The sequence below is a fragment of the Vicugna pacos genome, chromosome 14 (assembly GCF_048564905.1).
Source record: "Vicugna pacos chromosome 14, VicPac4, whole genome shotgun sequence".
NCBI classification, from domain to species: domain Eukaryota; kingdom Metazoa; phylum Chordata; class Mammalia; order Artiodactyla; family Camelidae; genus Vicugna; species Vicugna pacos.
In genome coordinates, this window is record NC_133000.1 from 17,779,206 (window position 1) to 17,797,757 (window position 18,552).

Genomic DNA, 18,552 nt, shown 5'->3' on the forward strand with positions numbered 1-18,552 from the left:
AAGCTATCTTTGCATTTCAATTTATATTTTTAAACTGCAGACCTGTTACATCATGGAGTTTTCCCCATGTCCATCTATGTAGCCTCTAAAGGAAGCTGCTGTCTGCACACAAGCATGTTGGCTGTCCACATCACCATCCAGAACCTATAATCCAATGAGTGCAGAGGCCTCAAATTCCCAGTAGCTTTAGGCTACAAAGTTCCATCTTTGCTCTCAAGAAAGTCACTTAGCTTCTCTGAATGTTGCCTCTAAAAGGAACCTAAATGTAGCTGCTCTGCCTTCTCCCTGGGGTTACTGTGAGAGGCCAAGAAAATAGTAGGCAAGCTGTCTTAAAGACCAAACAGTTGGCCAGTTCTACTGGTAAAGCTTAAACATTCCTGGTGTAAAACACTATAGCAAATGCTGAATATAGTTCTTTTCAAAAGGGCTTTCCAAAAAGTGAGCATCTGAGCTAAGCAAACACTTGAGGTACTCGAGGTAGAAAATCCCAGGCCCCCTTAGCCTCTGTTTGAAGCCAGTTCCTCAGTAGCGTTCCTCATCCAGTGGTATCACTGGTTTGGTTTCATGGGCTATAGTAATCTGCGCTTGGTGTCCCTGAATGCTGACAAGAGGTCTGGGCCAATAAAAAGCCCCTGGAAAATCACCTACACTTCAATAAAAAAAAATAATAATAAGGGGGAAGGGTATAGTTCAGTGGTAGAGAGAACGCTCAGCATGCATGAGGTCCTGGGTTCAATCCCCAGTATCTCCATTAAAAAAAAATTGTAAAAAGCCCTTGGAACACCCTAGAAAGTTCTCCTAAGTCTAGGAGGTGGAACCTATTGCAGCATGATCCAAGCCCCCAGAGTAGCCTGGCCCAAGTTTCCCACAAGGGAAAGGATGGTCTCTTCCCTGATCGATGGGAAACGCCCTCACATGTGGATGCAGACCCAGTAAGTGGGAGGGGAAAAGGTGGGCTTCTTCATAAAGAATGGGATATGAGCAAGGATGCAGGAGGGGAAGACAGTTGGCACTGAGGCTCATCATACCTTTCCACAAGGCTTTATTAGAAGACTGCCCTTGGGAGCAATGTGCTCCCAGGTGTGACCTAAATAAGATGCATTGGTACCGAGCATCCAGGAAGGGCCCTGGGCACCAACCAGCACTCCCTCAGGTGCTTGAACCCCATCTATCGTTGGGAATCCAACCTTAGCATGAGGCTTGGTCTTCTCCCTGGCATCTCCTTTTTAAATGCATGTGGTCCAAAGGAAAATGCTTGAAATCACCAATTATATGCCTTTGGCAGATCACCGGCCTCATGCATGGCAAGTGGAAACCAGGGAGAAGTGGCCAATGGAAGGGGGATGGGGCAAAGGGCAAAGGGCAAAGGGAAGGTGATAAGGCCAAAGTCTCTTTCTGATGCTAAGGAGTGTCTAAGGAACAGGAGTGGGACCTTCTGGGGTGGAGTTCTGGGGTTGCTAGCCTCCCATCTAGAGTTCAGGAAGAGGACTGGGCAGTCACGAGCCAGGTTAAGCTGACATGCACTGAAGTTCTCTCCACTCCTGGAGAAGTGTGGCTACCACAGAGCAGAAGAAGACGTCCAAGTGCTCCAAATGTCCAAGCCTGTTGATCAAGTTTTTTAAAGCCCTACTATGCCAGCATCACTGAGGGTTACGATCAAAGAATATTCAGCTATCTGGGGTTACTTTCCAGACATGTGAAGCTGAGAGGCCCAGAATGCTGGAAGGAAAAGACAGATACGCCACTAATTTTCAGACCAGGTGACAAGGCTGGGTCTCATTATATTTTTAAATTAACTCGGCTCCCGTGTGCCATGAGAAAGTCAATGTTGGTTTTAATAAAATGCCAACAGATAAGAGAATTCACAGGTCAATGTGATTGATTTTGATAGAATCGTAACATTTACAGCAAAGAGGATAAAGATGTCATCTGTCATCGTACGTGGTAGCTTTAGCTAATTGTTTAATGCAGAATCTTCTGAAATCCTCCTCCTAACAGTTATTCAAATTCAAATTCAGACACAGGCATTGTCAGTGGATTCCATAGCTTCTGAAGAACAAAACCAGACAAAGGGGATCGAGAAAAGGTAACAGAGAGGGATGAGGGGGGCACTGGAGGGTGCTGTCGGAGCTCATTCTGACCTGGTGTAGATCCTTCATTAATGATCTTGCAGTAAACAGTGTCTTTATGAAATTCACAGACAGCGCTCACTGGGGAAATGGGAATGCGGGTGAGAACTGAATCATGTACAAAAGGAACCAGGAGGGCAGAAAGCTTGGGCAGGAAGTAACACTGATGGCTGGCAAGTTAATACGCTGGAGGGAAACAGATCAGAAAACATGAATATTTAATGTGAGAAAGAAAAACTGGAAATCAATAAGACCTGAAAAGACCTAAGGGTGATAACAAATAGTGAGTCATAAGCACGTGCAATGTAATTGAGAAGCGCTGGCATGACTGGGAGCTGGGAGGCCAGGGGCACTTTCTGAAGACACAGAGCTGCTGCTGCAATTCCCTCCTAAGATGAATGGACTCAGTCTCAGAAGGAGACAGGACATGGCAGATACATGCAGGGAGCTCAGGGGTAGGCAGTTAAGATGAGGGGAGAGGAGACACCATCTCCTAAAAGAAGGGAAGAGGCAGAGAGCTAAAACGTGACCTGGCCCAGCCAGGTGGCAGACACCTAGCCTGTGGCCTAGCAGAGAAAGTGGGCACTGACCTGGCTTCAAGCTTTTAACTCTAGCTCTGCCATCACCAGTGGGCATCCTAGGGTTCCCAGTTCCTGCTCCTCTCTTTCACACTTACATGGCCCAGTGCCCTCCATGGGATCAAATCAGTGCTCAGCCAACCTCTCTTCTTCCCCCTGTTCACCATATCAGTCCTTCCCCCACCGCCAGCAGTGCACCACCTCATTTGGGGATGTCTGGTAAGCACACTGGTCCCTCTCACAGCCCTAGTGGTGGCACAGTTCAGATCATCTAAACTTACAGACGCACCCCTCCCCTAGAGTGCCAGCCTAGAGCATCCTGGTGGTCTGGAACCTGGTGCATGACTTGTGCCCCTTTGGCAGGTATACCCATAAGGCCACATCTGCCCACATGTGCCCAGGCAGCAGTGCTCCATTCCCTCCAAGACCTCAGGCTGCCTGCTGGCGATCAATCCTGTTCCTACACATCCCTGGAGAGAGCTTTCAGGTAGTTACCTCTGCGTTGGACTCTTCCACCCTACATTTCAGCCCCTCTGGTTGCACCGCCATGATCTTCCAGCAGGGCCTTAGGTGACTCTGGAGAAGCAATGCTGCCCCCTTTGTGACACAGCACTGGAAACAATCCAATCAGGAGGACGCCTCCAAGGAAACGGCTGCTGAGCAGCAGAACTGAGAATTTCAAGCCTGTCATCCATTCATTGGCTCCATTCTGAATCTGTCATGCCCATCCCCCTGAGACTTAATCTTTGGTAAATAGCAAGACTTAATTCTCTTGACACCTCCAGATGACCTTGTACCCCTTGGTCCACATACCAGGTTTTCTACTTGCGGATTCAGTCATACACTCTTGATTCCAAGACTTAGTTCTAATTCTCCCCCAGAAATCCAGAATAGTTAGACAATACAAGCACCAAAAGATCTAATTTTGAAAAGATGGGCTTATTTCGGAATGTCACAGAAACTTCAAGTGGTAGGGCAAGAAGGTCTTCCCAGACCACCTAACCCACCCCCCTAATTAGAAACCCTTCAAGACTCAGAGTGACCAGGCGGCACCACCCCAGGCACACAGCTGGTTGGCAGCTGACTTATAACTGGAATTTGTGGCCCTGACCACTCTGCTCCTTCCACAACATCATGCTTGAGTTCTGAAAGAGGAGGGTCATTCTGGTTAAAACTGAGAGGTTACATTCTTCTGTGAGCATCCCTACCTGAGGCAGAACCACATTGATTGGAATTTCTAGGCTTTCAGATCTGGTATCTCTTTTTCTTGTAAAATTTGGCCTCGAGTGCTGTGGAAGAGAGAAAATAACTAGATTTCTGCTTCCCAGCCCACCCCCTGGGCCTCAATGGCTCACATGAAAAACAGAGGGCTTTCTATTACTCACTTATCCCCTCATTAGATACGAAAATCTGAAAGAATGTAAAGATGATATCTGATAAAATGCTTTATCAATCTCTGAACAGAAATTCAGACAGGTACTGTAGCTGATGGAAAAGCCTTTTGAAAGTCTTTGGAGCAGAGATAACTAACTCTACTACCTTTTCTAAGATTATTATTTCTATCTCAAGTAAAAAGCCATACCAATGTTAGGTGCCAGGTATAGGTTCTATGCAGAAGCTGGTCACCAAAACACTCAGAACATTCCAGAGGTGACATCACAAAGCAATATGGTGTTTTTCAAGGCTCATGGTCTGTCTCTGAGCATCACAGGTGGGAATGAGGCATCTGATAGTCAGGAAGAGCTCGCCCTGGTGGTGTCCACGTGGCTGGTCAGGGTCAGTGTGACACACAATAGCCCAAAAACTGGCCCCTAGTGTGGTCATCCTGCTGACATTCACATCCCCACTGCCATGCTGGGCTGAGACCCCAACCTCTCTCCAGAGTGGATACTAAAAAGGAAGAAATCCAAACTGAACTCATTCCAGACCAAGAGGAATAAATGTAGCCTGAAATGTTTTCTGACACCAACCAATTCTTCAATTCTCTGTCACCAACTGGATGTCCTACAACTCAATTCAATTCTGACACACTCTACCTGGAGTTGGTGGCAGGTCCCATAAGTTTAAGGGCTCAGTCCCACAAAACTGCCCTCACTTCAGATGCCAGGAGCAAGTCTTGGGCCACCAGTACTTCTAACTAACCAGTTATAAATTGGGAGTCCACACAACCCACTCCACAGATCCGATAATTTGCTAAAATAGCTCACAGAACTCAGGAACTCAGAAAAACACTTTACTTACAAATACAGTGGTTTTTTGTTTTTTTGTTTTTGTTTTTTAATGTAAGATATAGCTTAGGAGCAGCCAAACAGAAGAGCTGCTTAAGGCAAGGTACGGGGGGGAGAAGGACGTAGAGTTTCCATGCTCTAGCAGAGCATGTCACCCTCCCAGCATCTCCATGTGTTCACCAATTCGTCAGCTCTCCAACCCTGTCGTTAAGAGGTTTTTATGGGGGTTTCATTATACGGTCATAAACATGGGTGTACAAATATCTCTTTGAGATCCTGCTTTTAATTCTTTTGGAAATATACACAGAAGTAGGATTCCTGGATCATATGCAGTTTTATTTTTAGTTTTTTGAGGAATCTCCATATTGTATCATCATTTCCACCAACAGTGCACAAGGGTTCCCATTTTTCCACATCCTTATCAACACTTGTTTTCTGTTTCTCCAAGTGTTTCTTTAAGTGATTAACTATCACACTGCATGAAAACACAATTCATTTTCTCCTTACACGCACATCTCCAGGGAGCACCTGCCCACCCACCTTTGAGGCTGAGCTGGGAAGACCAAACAGAAAAAGAAGTAGCTGTATTCATTTCTTGAGGCTGCCCAAGCAGAGGAACATAAACTGAATGCTTAAAACAACAGAAATGTATCGTCTCCCAGAGCTGGAGGCTGGAAGTCCAAAGTCAAGATATTGGCAGGACCAGGCTGCCCTGAAACCCTCAGGGGAGAACCCTTCCTTGCCTCTCTCCTGGCTTCTGAAGGCTGTTGGCAATCCTTGGCCTTCCTTGACTTGCGTGGCAGGACTTCCGTCTCCACATCTGTCAGTCATCTGGTGTTTTCCCCTCTGTCTGGATCTGCTCTCTTCTTATAAGGACACCAATGATACAGGATTCAGGCCCACCCTACACTCCTATAACCTCATCTTAACCAACTACATCTGCAATGATCCTGTTTCCAAATGAGGTCGCATTCTGAGGTCTTGGGGGTCAACATACCATTGGTATGTCCTTGACATACCATTTTGGGGGGACATAACATAATTCAACCCATAACATAAGCCAACATTAACCAGACACATAATGTACACCAGCCCTGTGCTATGTACTTTACATCTGCTGTTTCACTTAATCAGAGTCACTGGCACATATGCAGGTCCTACTACTCTTGGGATACAGCCCACCCTTGGGGTCCCTAAGCCCATCACTCTGGCTCATCTCCAGCAAGTTCAGCTGAACCCCTCTCTCCCACTCTTACTGCCAAGGAGCACAAGCTCTGCCCTGCAAGGCTCCCTGTGGACAAAGGAATCTGCTAGGAAGCCTGATGTATTTTATGACTATTATGTATATTAAATATTACTCATATTTAGTATTATTTCCACTATATTATTTTGCCTGCTCTTAGTCCCCCTGACTTCTCCATGCTTTTGGCCATCTGGCCCCTGGTTCCCTCCAGGGTGGTAAAATCCTTACCCCGACCCTGCCCTGGAGGAAGAACCATACCATCCATAGTCTTTTGCCTTTTCTCCTCAGAGGCCTGGCTCCAGGGGAAGGGGCAGCCACCAGATCTGTGGCAGACAGTGACTAGAGACCCATTACCCACCGTGATCGGATCAAAGACCCTCCCCACCTGGTCCTCGGAGGGGGAGTGTTGAGGGAAGGAAAGAAAGCATGGGCACATGGACTGTCCTGCTACATCAGCATGGAAAGAACTTCTTTTACTGAACCCAAAGGAAGGGCACAGATAAGAATAAAGGGGGCTGCAGAAAGCAAGGTCATGGAGCAACAGCAGACCTGTATGCAAGTCTGGAAGCCCAGAAATAGTTCTTTACTACGTGTCTTAGTCAGCTCTGTCTGCTGTAGCAAAATACCACAGGCCGGATGGCTTAACAACTGGCGTTTATTCCCACAGTTCTGGAGGCTGGAAAGTCCAAGATCAAGATGCTGGCAGATTTGGTTCCTGATGAGACTGCTTCCAGGTGCAGATGGTCACCTTCTCACTGTGTCCTCCATGGGAGAGAAATAAGGAGAGACAGAGAGACAGAGACAGAGACAGAGAGAGAGAGAGAGAGAGAGAGTGTGTGTGTGTGTTCTGGTCTCTCTTCCTCTTTTGTAAAGACACCGGCCCCATCCTTAAGAATTCATCCAAACCTAATTAGCTCCCAAAGGCCAGACTTCCAAATATCATCACACTGTGGGTTAGGGCTTCAAAATATGAATTTTGGAAGGACACAAACATTCAGTCCACAACCTGGCTAAGTTAGCCCACCTGTCAGAAGTGTGGTTTCCTCATCTCCAAAATGAGGAAATTACATCTAATTTGAGATAACATATGTAAAGAAGCTGACAGTTTGTAAGCACTCAATAATCACTGTTTTGACGCCCTCACACAAAATTGCCTTGCTCCCTTTGACTTAAAATCTCAAGCAGCTGACACGCTACTGGTGCTGCTGCCAAAACGGCTAGGTACTGCCGCTTGGGTGAGGGCTTGTTTGCCTGACTGATTGATTGATTTGCCTTTTGTTTTTAAGGGTAGAGTATTTCAAGCTGGGAATCCTAGCATCAGCTTCTGCAATTGCCCATTACCTGGGTCCTTTTCTCCTCAGCAGGACACGTGCATCCGTAACCCAGGACTGAAAAGCTTCCCTGAGATTGTGCTGCAAACGCCTGTTATTACTCAGATTAACACCATCATCAATCATCCGCGTTCCATGAGCATCCACAATTGGTGGGAGCTACAGAGCACGGAGGTAGACATGCCTCGTGGGTTTCTAATCTAAACAGACAGGTAGAGCAGAGACAAAGGAACAGGCAAGCACGCATCGGCGACTCTCCCAGCTCTCCTCGCCTGCAACGTGTCTGGTGATGAGTCTCAGGGGAAAATTCAGCAAGCAGCGAGGTCCGTTAGAGAGCACAGGCCCCCCGCCCTTCCCCAGAGAGCCACAGAAACGGCAGCTCTTGGTGCAGGAGTCAAGGATGAGCATGGGGCCAGGATGTTCTGACCTTTCTCTCCTTCTCTTTTGTGGAGAAGGGGATGAAGAGTTGTGTGGGTGTAGTAAATTACCACGATGCTTGTCATTTCCAAACTGCATGACGTTTTGGGGAAGATTTGTTAGTTTTGCTAAGTCGGGTAGAGGGTAGCTTTACTCTGGAGCCAGAGGAGCAGCCAGAGCCCAGCCAGGCTTTGGGCTAAGCTGCTCTTCGGATAGGCTCTCACTTTCCGAGAAAGCAGAAGGCAGCAGCCAGGAAGAGCAAGAGAGGCTGCAAGATGAGTCTATCATGCAACAAATACAGGTCAACTGTTGGAAAAGTCTGGGCGGGAAGGAACTAGAAAAGTAGAACGTCAGCTCTCGAGGACGGCTGGTTGAAGTGAACAGTTGCTATTGATAGAAGAATCATTCACATTTGTGGGACCATTGAAGGAACGCATGGGAGTGGCCGGTGCTGGGAAGCAGGGAAACTGACACTCCCAGGCTCCCAAGATAACAGGATAGCAGGCCCTTCTTGGTGAAGTCAGAAAGGAGACCATGGGCAGGACTGGTCCCCAGAAATAACCCTGAAACTTGTGGGGTCTCGAGAGCTGTGTACTGTCCTTACAAAATTCTCTTCCAAATCCAGGAGCCACAAGAAATCCCCGCAAAGTTCTGACTTTTCCCCAGTACTCGTTAATTTGTTCACCTGATCTAAGAGCGAGGCTATATCAAAAGACATCCAACGGAAAAGACTTTCAGTCTCTAAGAAATTCTCTTTTATTCTGGAAGAGGTCAAAAGAGGTGACTGCCTGGTCTCTGGCCCCATTCTGAGACAAAAAATTGAACTTGTCATCACAGGCAAGCAGCAGCCATGGGAGGGGATGTTTCCAACCAGCAGGGGCAAAACTGAAGGCTTTGTTTATTAGCACAACTCTAATTGTGATTTATGCGATTGTGTACATTTCCGCCTGAGTAAAAGTTTAAAATCATCAAATTAGTTAAGTGTGTAATCCCTTCAATTAATTATCCATTAGTTGCTCCTTAGTGATAATGGAATGCTTACAAAATAGCATGTGATCTCCAAATAGTGCCAAATAAATTGATTGAAGTATTTCTTCAAGAAGTAATCAGGGTTTGACACAACATTGTAAAATGACTATCACTCAATAAAAAAATGTAAAAATTAATTAATTAATTAAATTGAGAGGAGGAGAAGGAGAAGCAGAAGAAGCAGAAGCAGAAGTAACCAGGGTTCTGCGTGCTTGGCTTCCTCAGTGAGTCTTAATGAGTTCAGGTCCTGAAAAGGGGTCCGAGATTGGGCTTGCATCACCACGGGGAAGGACAACCTCTAAAGGTGACTGTGTCAGAGAAACATCTGTCTCCACGCTGGGTAGTTGAAAAGGAGAAGTCAGAGCACCTACGTGGGACCCCTTTTCCACCCCTACCTGGTGGTGTGATCTCCACCACTTACTTTTGCTGAGCCTCAGTTTCTTTGATAATGGAATGGGCATGCCAGTCCTTAAAATTTAGAGTTGTGATGAGGATTAAATTAGATAATGTAGGAGATGAAAGACTTCAAAACAGTGGTGGGCAGGCTTAGCCTGTCATGGTGATCAATAAATATGTACTGACTGAAAAGTTCAAGTGAATGGAAATCATTATTAATGAACACTTGAGCCTCACCTCTGAGCAAGACACTGTGCTTGGTAGTGGAGATAAAGAAAGGAAAGGAGGAAAAGAAAGGAGAAGAAGTCAGATGCCATTGTTTGCTCTCAAAAGGATGGTAATCTAATTAGAGGGCAAAATTTGGGGAAACAGGAGATATGAGGATAATAATAGCCAATATTGACTGAGTGTTCATTTGTGTCAGGCACTATCATGAGCACTTTGAGCAACATTTAATCTTCTCAATGATTCAATAAAGTAGGTACTATAACTTTTAGCCCCATTTCACAGATGAGGAAACTGAGGCACCAAGTTAAGTAACTTGCCTAGGATCACTCAGTTAGTGAGCACCAGAGCTAGGATATGATCTCCAATTCTGCACCCTTAATAGTGCCTGTAGTGTTAGGGACAGGGGGCAGTCCTAGACTTGGAGTTGGAGGTCTTGGATTTGAGTCATCCACACCATCTGTGTAGCTCTAACTACTTCAGACTTTAAAAGAGTGGAGTCTCAAAAAACAGAGTTACGATATGACCTGCAATCCCACTACTGGGCATATATCTGGAGAAAACTCTAATTCAAAAAGATACATACACCCCAATGTTCATAGCAGCACTATTTACAACAGCCAAGACATGGAAGCAACCTAAATGTCCATCGACAGATGACTGGATAAGAAGCTGTGGTGTGTGTGTGTGTGTGTGTGTGTGTATGTGTGTGTGTGTATGTATGTGTATATATATATACACTACTCAGCCATAAAAAAGAATGAAATAATGCCATTTGCAGCAACATGGGTGGACCTAGAGATTATCATACTAAGTGAAGTCAGAAAGAGAAAGACAAATATCATATGGTATCACTTATATGTGAAATCTTAAAAAAATGACACACAAATGAACTTATTTACAAAACAGAAACAGACTCACAGACATAGAAAATAAACTTACAGTTACCAAAGGAGGGATAAATTAGGAGTTGGGGATTAACACATACACACTACTATATATAAAATAAACAACAAGGACCTACTGTATAGCACAGGGAACTAGACTCATATCTTGTAATAACCTATAATGAAAAAGAATATGAAAAGGAATATATATATATGTATAACTGAATCACTATGCTGTACACCAGAAACTAACACAACATTGTAAATCAATTATACTTCAACAGGAAAAATTAAAAAATAATAAGAATGGAGTTTCAGAACCAGCGTCCCCTCATCTGTAAAACGAATTAACAGTCCCCATAGAATGGTTTGTTGTGATCATGAAACGAGGTGAATAGGAGCACTCTGTGCAGTGCCTGGCATGTAGCATGTGTCTAATAAAATTCAGATGCATCTGATCACTATTCATAAATCAGAGTTTTTATCAGCTAAAAATGCCCTGAGTCCCCTAGATAAAACCTAGACACAAAATATGCTTCAGACCATCCCATAAAGTTGACCCAGACTATTTCGAACATTATATCAGGGAATTACCTATGAACATTGCTAATCTACTGTCAGTGGGCTATGAAATCTTTTCACAGTAAATCTCACCAATAAAATACTTTGAGTACAAACCCCTAAAGGTGTATTTGTTAATTTATAAATCTGATACTTCTTCTAATGTATTATTATGGTATGCATGTTATAAAACATACCAAAAACTGAAATTTTACAGGATAAACAAAGAAAAAATAACTGTTTAATAATAATGTCATTTTATCTTATTAAAAATACAAAACATTTTTTGCTTCCACAAAAATAATTATCAATAGTAATATTTTTAGTGAGCACAATGTAATTTTTTTTAAATGTGGTTCCCTCTTTCTTAAAAATCTTAGTTTAACACAGTGAGCCAAAAGTCAAGCTCTAAGTTCAGTACACTTATGTTTTTGGATTTAATGACTGTCCTAGATGAAGAGGGTACCTCAAAATGATCTGTAGATCCAAGTGGAAAAATACATTATTGACTGCAATTTCTAAACAGCAATATTCAGTATTCCATCCTATCCCCAAATAATGCAAAGGTTATTGCTAAAATTTGCATCCCAAATGTTCTCTTCATTGAATGAGGTTTTAAAAACCACAAAACTCTAAACTCTCTCGCTTATTGTTCAAACAGCATCACTTCCATGAAGGCAAAAAATAATTTTTTATCTTTCAAACAAATATCTCCTATAGAGCATACTGTTAACAAACACTTGTCACTATAAGAAAAGGTTAGCAAATTTAGAACACTGTTCATCTGTAAAAAGAGACAGTGCAAATGTCTGTGACACAAGAGATTTCTATGGTCATTCTCCATCTAGGTCCAAGTACTGCAAAGATCCTTCCTCACTTGTTAAAATCAGATCAGTTGCATCCATGATATCATCTAGTTCATTGTGCACTTTTGGCTTCAGTTGCTTTGCAGAGATGAGGAGTTTGACTGTGAATTACTACACAGTGAATAAATTCACGAGTGATGCTATCCCTATATCGTCACCACCCCCATCCTCTTTGTATTCCAAAGCAGCCACTCCATCAAATGTTATTTTAAACAATTGTTCCATCAGAACATTATTTGTAGTAAAGTTATTTACAGTGGAGATCCCATCTCTTCTGACATGTCTTTCTATAATTGGCTCACAGAAGAATAGCACTTTGTATGTTCTATTATTGAAGAGGAAGCTCTATCTGTACTTCATTCAGCTGTATAGCAAACACTACTTGATTTGTTTCAACACCTGTTTCTTCAAAGTTTTCTCTGCGTCCATCAGCCGTGTTGCTGGCTAAGGAATGCATATTTATTTCATTCAATCATTCAGAAAGGATTTATTGAGCACTTGAGCTGAGCCAGTCGCTGTCCTAGGTGCTGAGGCAGTAATGAACAAAATTAAGTTCTCACAGAGCTGTGTGCCTGTGAAGGAAGACAAATGGTAAGCACATTTTTAAAAATAAATTATATATATATCAGGGTAAATACTCTAGTTCAACAGGATATTGGGATAGAGAGTGATACAATGAGCCATTTCCAGTGACCAGGAAGACCTCTGAGGAGATAACACTTGAGCAGAGGTATTGAGAGTGTGAGCCATGGAGCATCCAGGAGAGGAGCACAGCAGCAGGGGGGCAGCAGGGGGCAAAGGCCTTGAGGCAGGAGCTTGCTTGGTGTGGCTGAATCACAAGGAGGCCAGTGTGGCTGGAACCAGGGAGGGTGAGGGTGTGGTAGGACCAGAAAGGGATTTTTTTCTGACTGAGCTGGGAAGTATCTGGAGGGTGTTCAGCAGAGCGTGGCATGATCTGACTTAGTCTTAAAAAGATTTCTGTGGCCACACCGTGGAGAACAGACTGCAATGTGGCAAGGCAGGAATGGCAGTGGGGGGTGGGGAGGTGGGTGTGTGTGTGTGACTAATTTCAATTGTCCAGACAAGAGATGGACTCAAATGGTCATGGTAAGATGGTGAGAAATCATAAGATTCTAGATATATTTTGATGCAGAACCAGAGAACTACTGATAGATCTGGATATAAGGTAAGAGAGAAAGGAGCTAGGGTACTACAGGTTTTAACTTAAGCACTTGGAAAATGTAGTGGTCATTTACAGGGATGGAGAAGACTGAGGGTGGGACAAGGAACCGAGATCAAGACCTCAGTTCAGATGCGCTAAGCTGGAGAAGATTATATTCAAGGGAAGATGTCAGGAAACCAGCTGCTTATAGGAGTCTGGAGTTAAAAGCTGGCATTTGGAATGGAAATACACATTTAGGACTTGTCAGTGTAGAAATGGCATTAAAAGCCTTGTCATTATATTTTTCCATGTATTATTTCAGCTGTATTTACTGCTGTGGGAAGAACAAGTATGTCCCTCAGCAGTATGCAGCTTTTACTTCTGTCACTACTAAGAAACCTCCAAAGAAGCTTTTAAGCACTTTCCATTACACTAATTAAAAATTTTTAAGATATTACATTGAATAGTACATTATTTTAAGTCAGTAAAAAAGACTGTAGACATCCTTATTGTCTGTTTTTCCAATCATGATGGCTTCATATTCTTATTAGAAAGTATTCCAAGACGTAATACAGTTCAGGTGAAGGTCATCATTAGTGAGAGTGGGTGTAAATTCGTATTTGTACAATGACTTAGTAACTTCACTGAAAAAAGACCAACTATGATGTCCTTTAGTAGGTGAATGGATAAACTATGGTACATCCAGACACATTATATAAAACTATTACATATTATATATTATTTAGTGCTGAATGTATATTATTCACCACTAAAAAGAAATGAGCTACCAAGCCATGAAAAGACAGGGAGGAACCCTAAATGCATATTACTAAGTGAAAGAAACCAATCTGAAAAGGCTGTATACTATGTGATTCTAACTCTGTAGTATTCTGGGAAAGGATCTACTTTGTAGATAGTAAAAATATCAAGAGTTAACAGCAGGTACGAGGCATGGGGGATGAACAGGTGGAGAACAGAGGACTTTTAGAGCAATAAAAATACTCTGCATGATACCATAAGGATGGATGTCTACCATTATACCTTTGTCCAAATCCATGGAATGTACAGCACCCAGAGAGAACCCTAAAGTAAACTATGGATTTTGGGTGATCATGACATGTCTGTGCAGGTTCACCAGTTGTAAGAAACACACCATGTTCATAGGAGTGGAGCTATGCATGTGCGAGGGCAAGGGCCACAGGGGAAATCTTTGTACCTTCCCCTCAATTTCCCTGTGAACCTTAAACTGCTACAAAAAACCATCTTAATGATAAAAATAAAACTCACAAAGAGAGATAGTTCTGGAAGTGGGACTGTCACCGCTGCCTCTCTCCTCGTGCACTTATTCTTGCCTTAAAGCACTGAACATTATCTTCTTAAGCCACGTGTTCATTGTGCGATGAGTAGTTTACTTGAGACCAGACAACGTCAACCACAAATCCACTCTACCCAACACATGAGAACCGCCATCCACCACTGCACCATGTGTCAAAAGAAACGTGTCACTCCAGCTCTCCCTCAGGACACTTTCCTTCTCAAACAATAATGTGACACTGTTCGGGCCATGGGAAGGTGCCAGTGCCAGCCCCTGCATTATGCATTAGCAGAGCTTTGTTTCATTCTAGTTTTGGCGGGGCGGGAGGGGGAAATAAACATATATAGAAATTGGAACACTTTTTTCCCCACCCCAGTGCATCCTATGCGCCCTTAACGGGACTCACACTCTGCCTTGATAGAGTCCATGTCACTGTCACAGAAGGTGACAAATGACACTGCTGCAGAGTCAGACTGAGGAATGGCCCCAGCTTCTGGATAAACAGAATTCCTCTTAACATCTCAATTATCATGCACCCCAGCGGCGCAGGATGGTGAAGGATTGCACTGAGTTCTCAAGCTTAAAAAAGAAAAGCCAAAGTAACTCTTGTTAAATTTTAAAGGCTTGCCTACAGACTATTAAAATGTAAAAACTGTGCTGACTTTCTTGCCTGGGGTAATTGGTTTACATTATTTTTGTAAGCTGGTCAGAAAAAAATTATTTGGCACATTTTCGTGGCCTCCTGAGTCAAACTGGCTATTCAAAGCAGATTAAGAACCTGAACTTCTTTCCTGAGGAAGGTTTTAAATCTAACGTATAGTCAGAAATTAAGTGAATGTTTTATATGCTCTATCTGAAATTGAAAACTCCAGTGTTCTCCTCTCAAAGGAAACTAAGAAGTCAATATAAGATGAGACACCTTTATTTCTACTGTAAGACTGAGATCTGAAGTGGTCACAAGAATGTAAATGCCCCCTCTCAACTACCTGATTCCAAATGACCTTGGATGCTAATCCACAGGCAGGTCCCTAAATCCAAGGTCACATTTCCCAGGCCTCCCCTTCTCTTCATAGATACCCATACCCGCGAACACGGCAGCCATCTGCTGGGCGTTCTCTTGTGCTGTGGTCAAAGAAGCGAGGGTGCGACCCTTTGAAAGGCATTATCCAGCACTCACACGAATCAAGATAACACCAGTCACGCATCTCTGGGTGATTTTTCCCTGTAAAGTGAAATTTGCTGATTGAACCCCTAGGAAAAACCCTGCACTGCATGGCCAGAGTTTACCCCTGACCTCGACTCTGCAGGGAGGAGGCTGCCAATCACTGAGGCTTCCATGGGATGATGGGAAACCTACAACAGACCCAAGTGTGGAGCCCATAAAGGTGAGGGAGAAGGAAGAGGAGAAATGTCTGGCTATTTGTCTAAGAAACAACGACACTGTTCACTCAGATGAGTTTCCCTAAGGGTAAAGGAACCATCTGGAACCCACTAAAAGGAAGGGATGTCTTCATGCCTTCCCTTGTCATTGCAGCTCCGCCTCCCGCAGGGGAATCAGACTTCCTCCCGGTCCTGTCACTTTCCCCCACCTGGGTTGGGTGGGGGAGCTTCCCCGCCCCCAGTGGGCTTGGCAGGTCAAGTAAGAGGCTCCAACTCTGGAGACGATGAGTAGAAGACCCATTTGGTCCCATTTGGCTACTCACTGAGCTGTGGCTCTTGAAAAAGTTTTAAAAAGGAATTAAAGCAGCTTTTTATGAATCTGCTCTCCATGCCCTTCTCGACCCCAGGAGGCTGACCTGTGTGTCTGGACTGTATTAACAGACTCCATTGCCCTCTGGCTTCCAGACGGGTTCAGCCAGCAGGCAGCCCTGCAAGGAGGTGGGAGAAAGCAAGGAAAATAGACAAGGGTACCGACAAAGATGCTCTCCCTGACCAAGCTTTCGTCGGGCTCCTCTAAATCTCTTCTTAACTAGGCACTGACCTTTGGGCTATGAGATTCTTTGCATCACCCAGTTTTGGCAAGAATCCCACCAAGTCAGTTTAGCCGAATCCCCACTGTCAATATCCAATCATCCTCCATATCTGATCAAATTCCTCACCCTCCACCAACCCCCAGGTAATAGCTGATCACTCAGGTCTGCCATCTGCAAGAAGCCTGTCTGGTCAGTTTAACCAGAATCCCCTCCACTCCTGATGTTTCCCTCTTAGTAATTTTCCATCCACTGACCGCTGCCCCACCCTTCTCCTTGGCTGTGAATCCCCACTTGTCTGTGACATCTTTGGAATTGAGCCCAGTTCTATACTGAGTTCTCTTTTCCCCTATTGCAATTGTTTCTGAGTAAAATCTGTTTTTTACCACTTTAACTACTGTCCAGCTCTGATTTTCTTTGATGGTATTTATTCCATTGCTCTCTCCCTGCGGGGTCACCTTGGCCTGGCTGTGTCCTCATTCAAAGTCATTGCTGCTCTCCAGATGACTGACTACGTGACTTACTCTCATAGGTTTCAATAACCGCGCCCCACCCTACCTCCTCCCTCTGATTCCTGGGGTGGTAAAGATTCTGCCACCTCGAGCTCCAGGTTACTGCACCGACCTGGTGATTCTTAGACCCACAGCTTTATAAAGAGTCTCTTTATAAATGAACTCTCCTCAAATAATTCTATTTCAGCATTCATTGTGTTTCCTGTTATTCTGATAAATAAATGCACTATTTAAGGGGATGCTGTGGAATAAACAGTCTAACCTCTACCAGGCACCTTTAAAGAAGCAGTATTTCTCTTGGAATAAGAAGGCTGACCTAGAAAGTCAAGTTTTCTAGTGATTCCTATGCCATTCAGGGTCCCAACAGAAAGCAAGTGACCACTCAAATTAAGAGAAGACCAGAATGACTTAATATTTACAAAATAGTGGGCAGGGTGCAGGAAAACCCTAGGGCACAGTGCAGCCCCTCTGGGCTACTCACAGGCCAGTGTTCCCGTCCTAAGGGCCAAGGAGGTGAGGAAAGGGAGCATTACGGGAATGTGGAGGAGAGAGTAAGGAAGAGGCCACTGGGTGAGGAGCAGGGTCTTTAGCATAGGCCACAGCCAACTCAAGGTGATGCCACAGGGGAGTCAGGAGAAAGTATGTCCTGCCTGCACCACCTTCCTGCCCTCTTGTTTCTTGCCCAGGGTTCCCACTGATCAAATCCAAGAAACCAGAGAGCAAGAGAGCTCCTCCATGGCGTCAGCATCCTGGAGCAAAGAGAGGGCAGAGACTGGACCCAAGGAGCTAACAGAATAACCAACACGATTCCCAGATGGAAGGAACCGGCTACATCAGTCTACTTGAGGCACCTTTTAAAAATACATGAATTCCCCAGAGCCACTCCCCCCAAAAAATTAATTCAGCATTGGTAGGAGCCTAAATAATCTATGCTTTCTTTAAAAAAAATTCCTTAAATGATTCCAATGCACATCCAAGACTGGAATCCCTGACTTAATAGGACACACAAATGACCCTGAAGATATCAAAACAGGTCACAAAATCCCTTCTCACCACAAATCCAAGCCATCAAGACCAAATCACCATAAGAATTTTCCAATAAAGGGACAACATTTGTACTATTACAGGGGCCAGTCTGGGGCAGCACTTATCTGTCCAAGAGAAAATTGTGTCACTTTCTCTCCTGAAGTATTAATCCTTAGGATGGCTAAGCCTAAGCGTAAGTTTTATACACTTATTGTCCCTTTACCCCCTGAGTAGGAACCACAAGCAGTAGCTCCAAAAGAAAGACCTGATTCCTTGAGAACTTGTTATACAGATCTGGACCCTCAACTTTAAATGGCAGCAGCCTCTAATGGCTAAAAGGGGTTGTATTTCCATGAGGACCATCCATTGGCAAGGCATGTTGTTCAGAAGTTTCATTTAAAGATCATTCTTTCTATGATGATCATTGAAGTGAAGCCAAGAGGGAAAAAAAAAATTGACAGTCTGAACTCTAGACTCTTGGCTTCAGAAATGCCTATTAATTCAATACAATAAAACTTACAAACTCCCGGTAATCCTCAAGGTGCTCCTAAAATTGAAATTGATTCTGTGAAACTGCTTTCACCTACTATCATTAAAGAAAATTCCCTTTTAACTCAGCTCTTAATAGGGAGGGCATGAAGAAAAGTCTGATGTCCAGGAATGCAGAATGTTATTTA

General features: G+C 44.0%; 1 protein-coding gene across 4 annotated transcripts in view; it reads right to left on the reverse strand.

Annotated features, from left to right (window-relative positions):
• CBY2 (chibby family member 2) overlaps positions 1-18,552 on the reverse strand; it is an 87,344-nt gene that overhangs the window by 7,001 nt on the left and 61,791 nt on the right. The window contains exons 1-2 of one of the 4 annotated variants that reach the window (XM_072976283.1): positions 4,290-4,462; positions 3,916-3,996 (exon numbers count right to left, since the gene is read on the reverse strand). The exons of 1 other annotated variant lie outside the window; for it this stretch is intronic. In XM_072976283.1, coding sequence (XP_072832384.1) covers positions 3,916-3,996; positions 4,290-4,364 — 156 coding nt within the window. In that variant the 5' untranslated portion in view covers positions 4,365-4,462. Of the gene's footprint in view, positions 1-3,202; positions 3,334-3,915; positions 3,997-4,289; positions 4,463-18,552 lie in introns of those variants that run through there. 2 more of the 4 variants (XM_072976284.1, XM_072976285.1) reach the window with 2 other exon arrangements.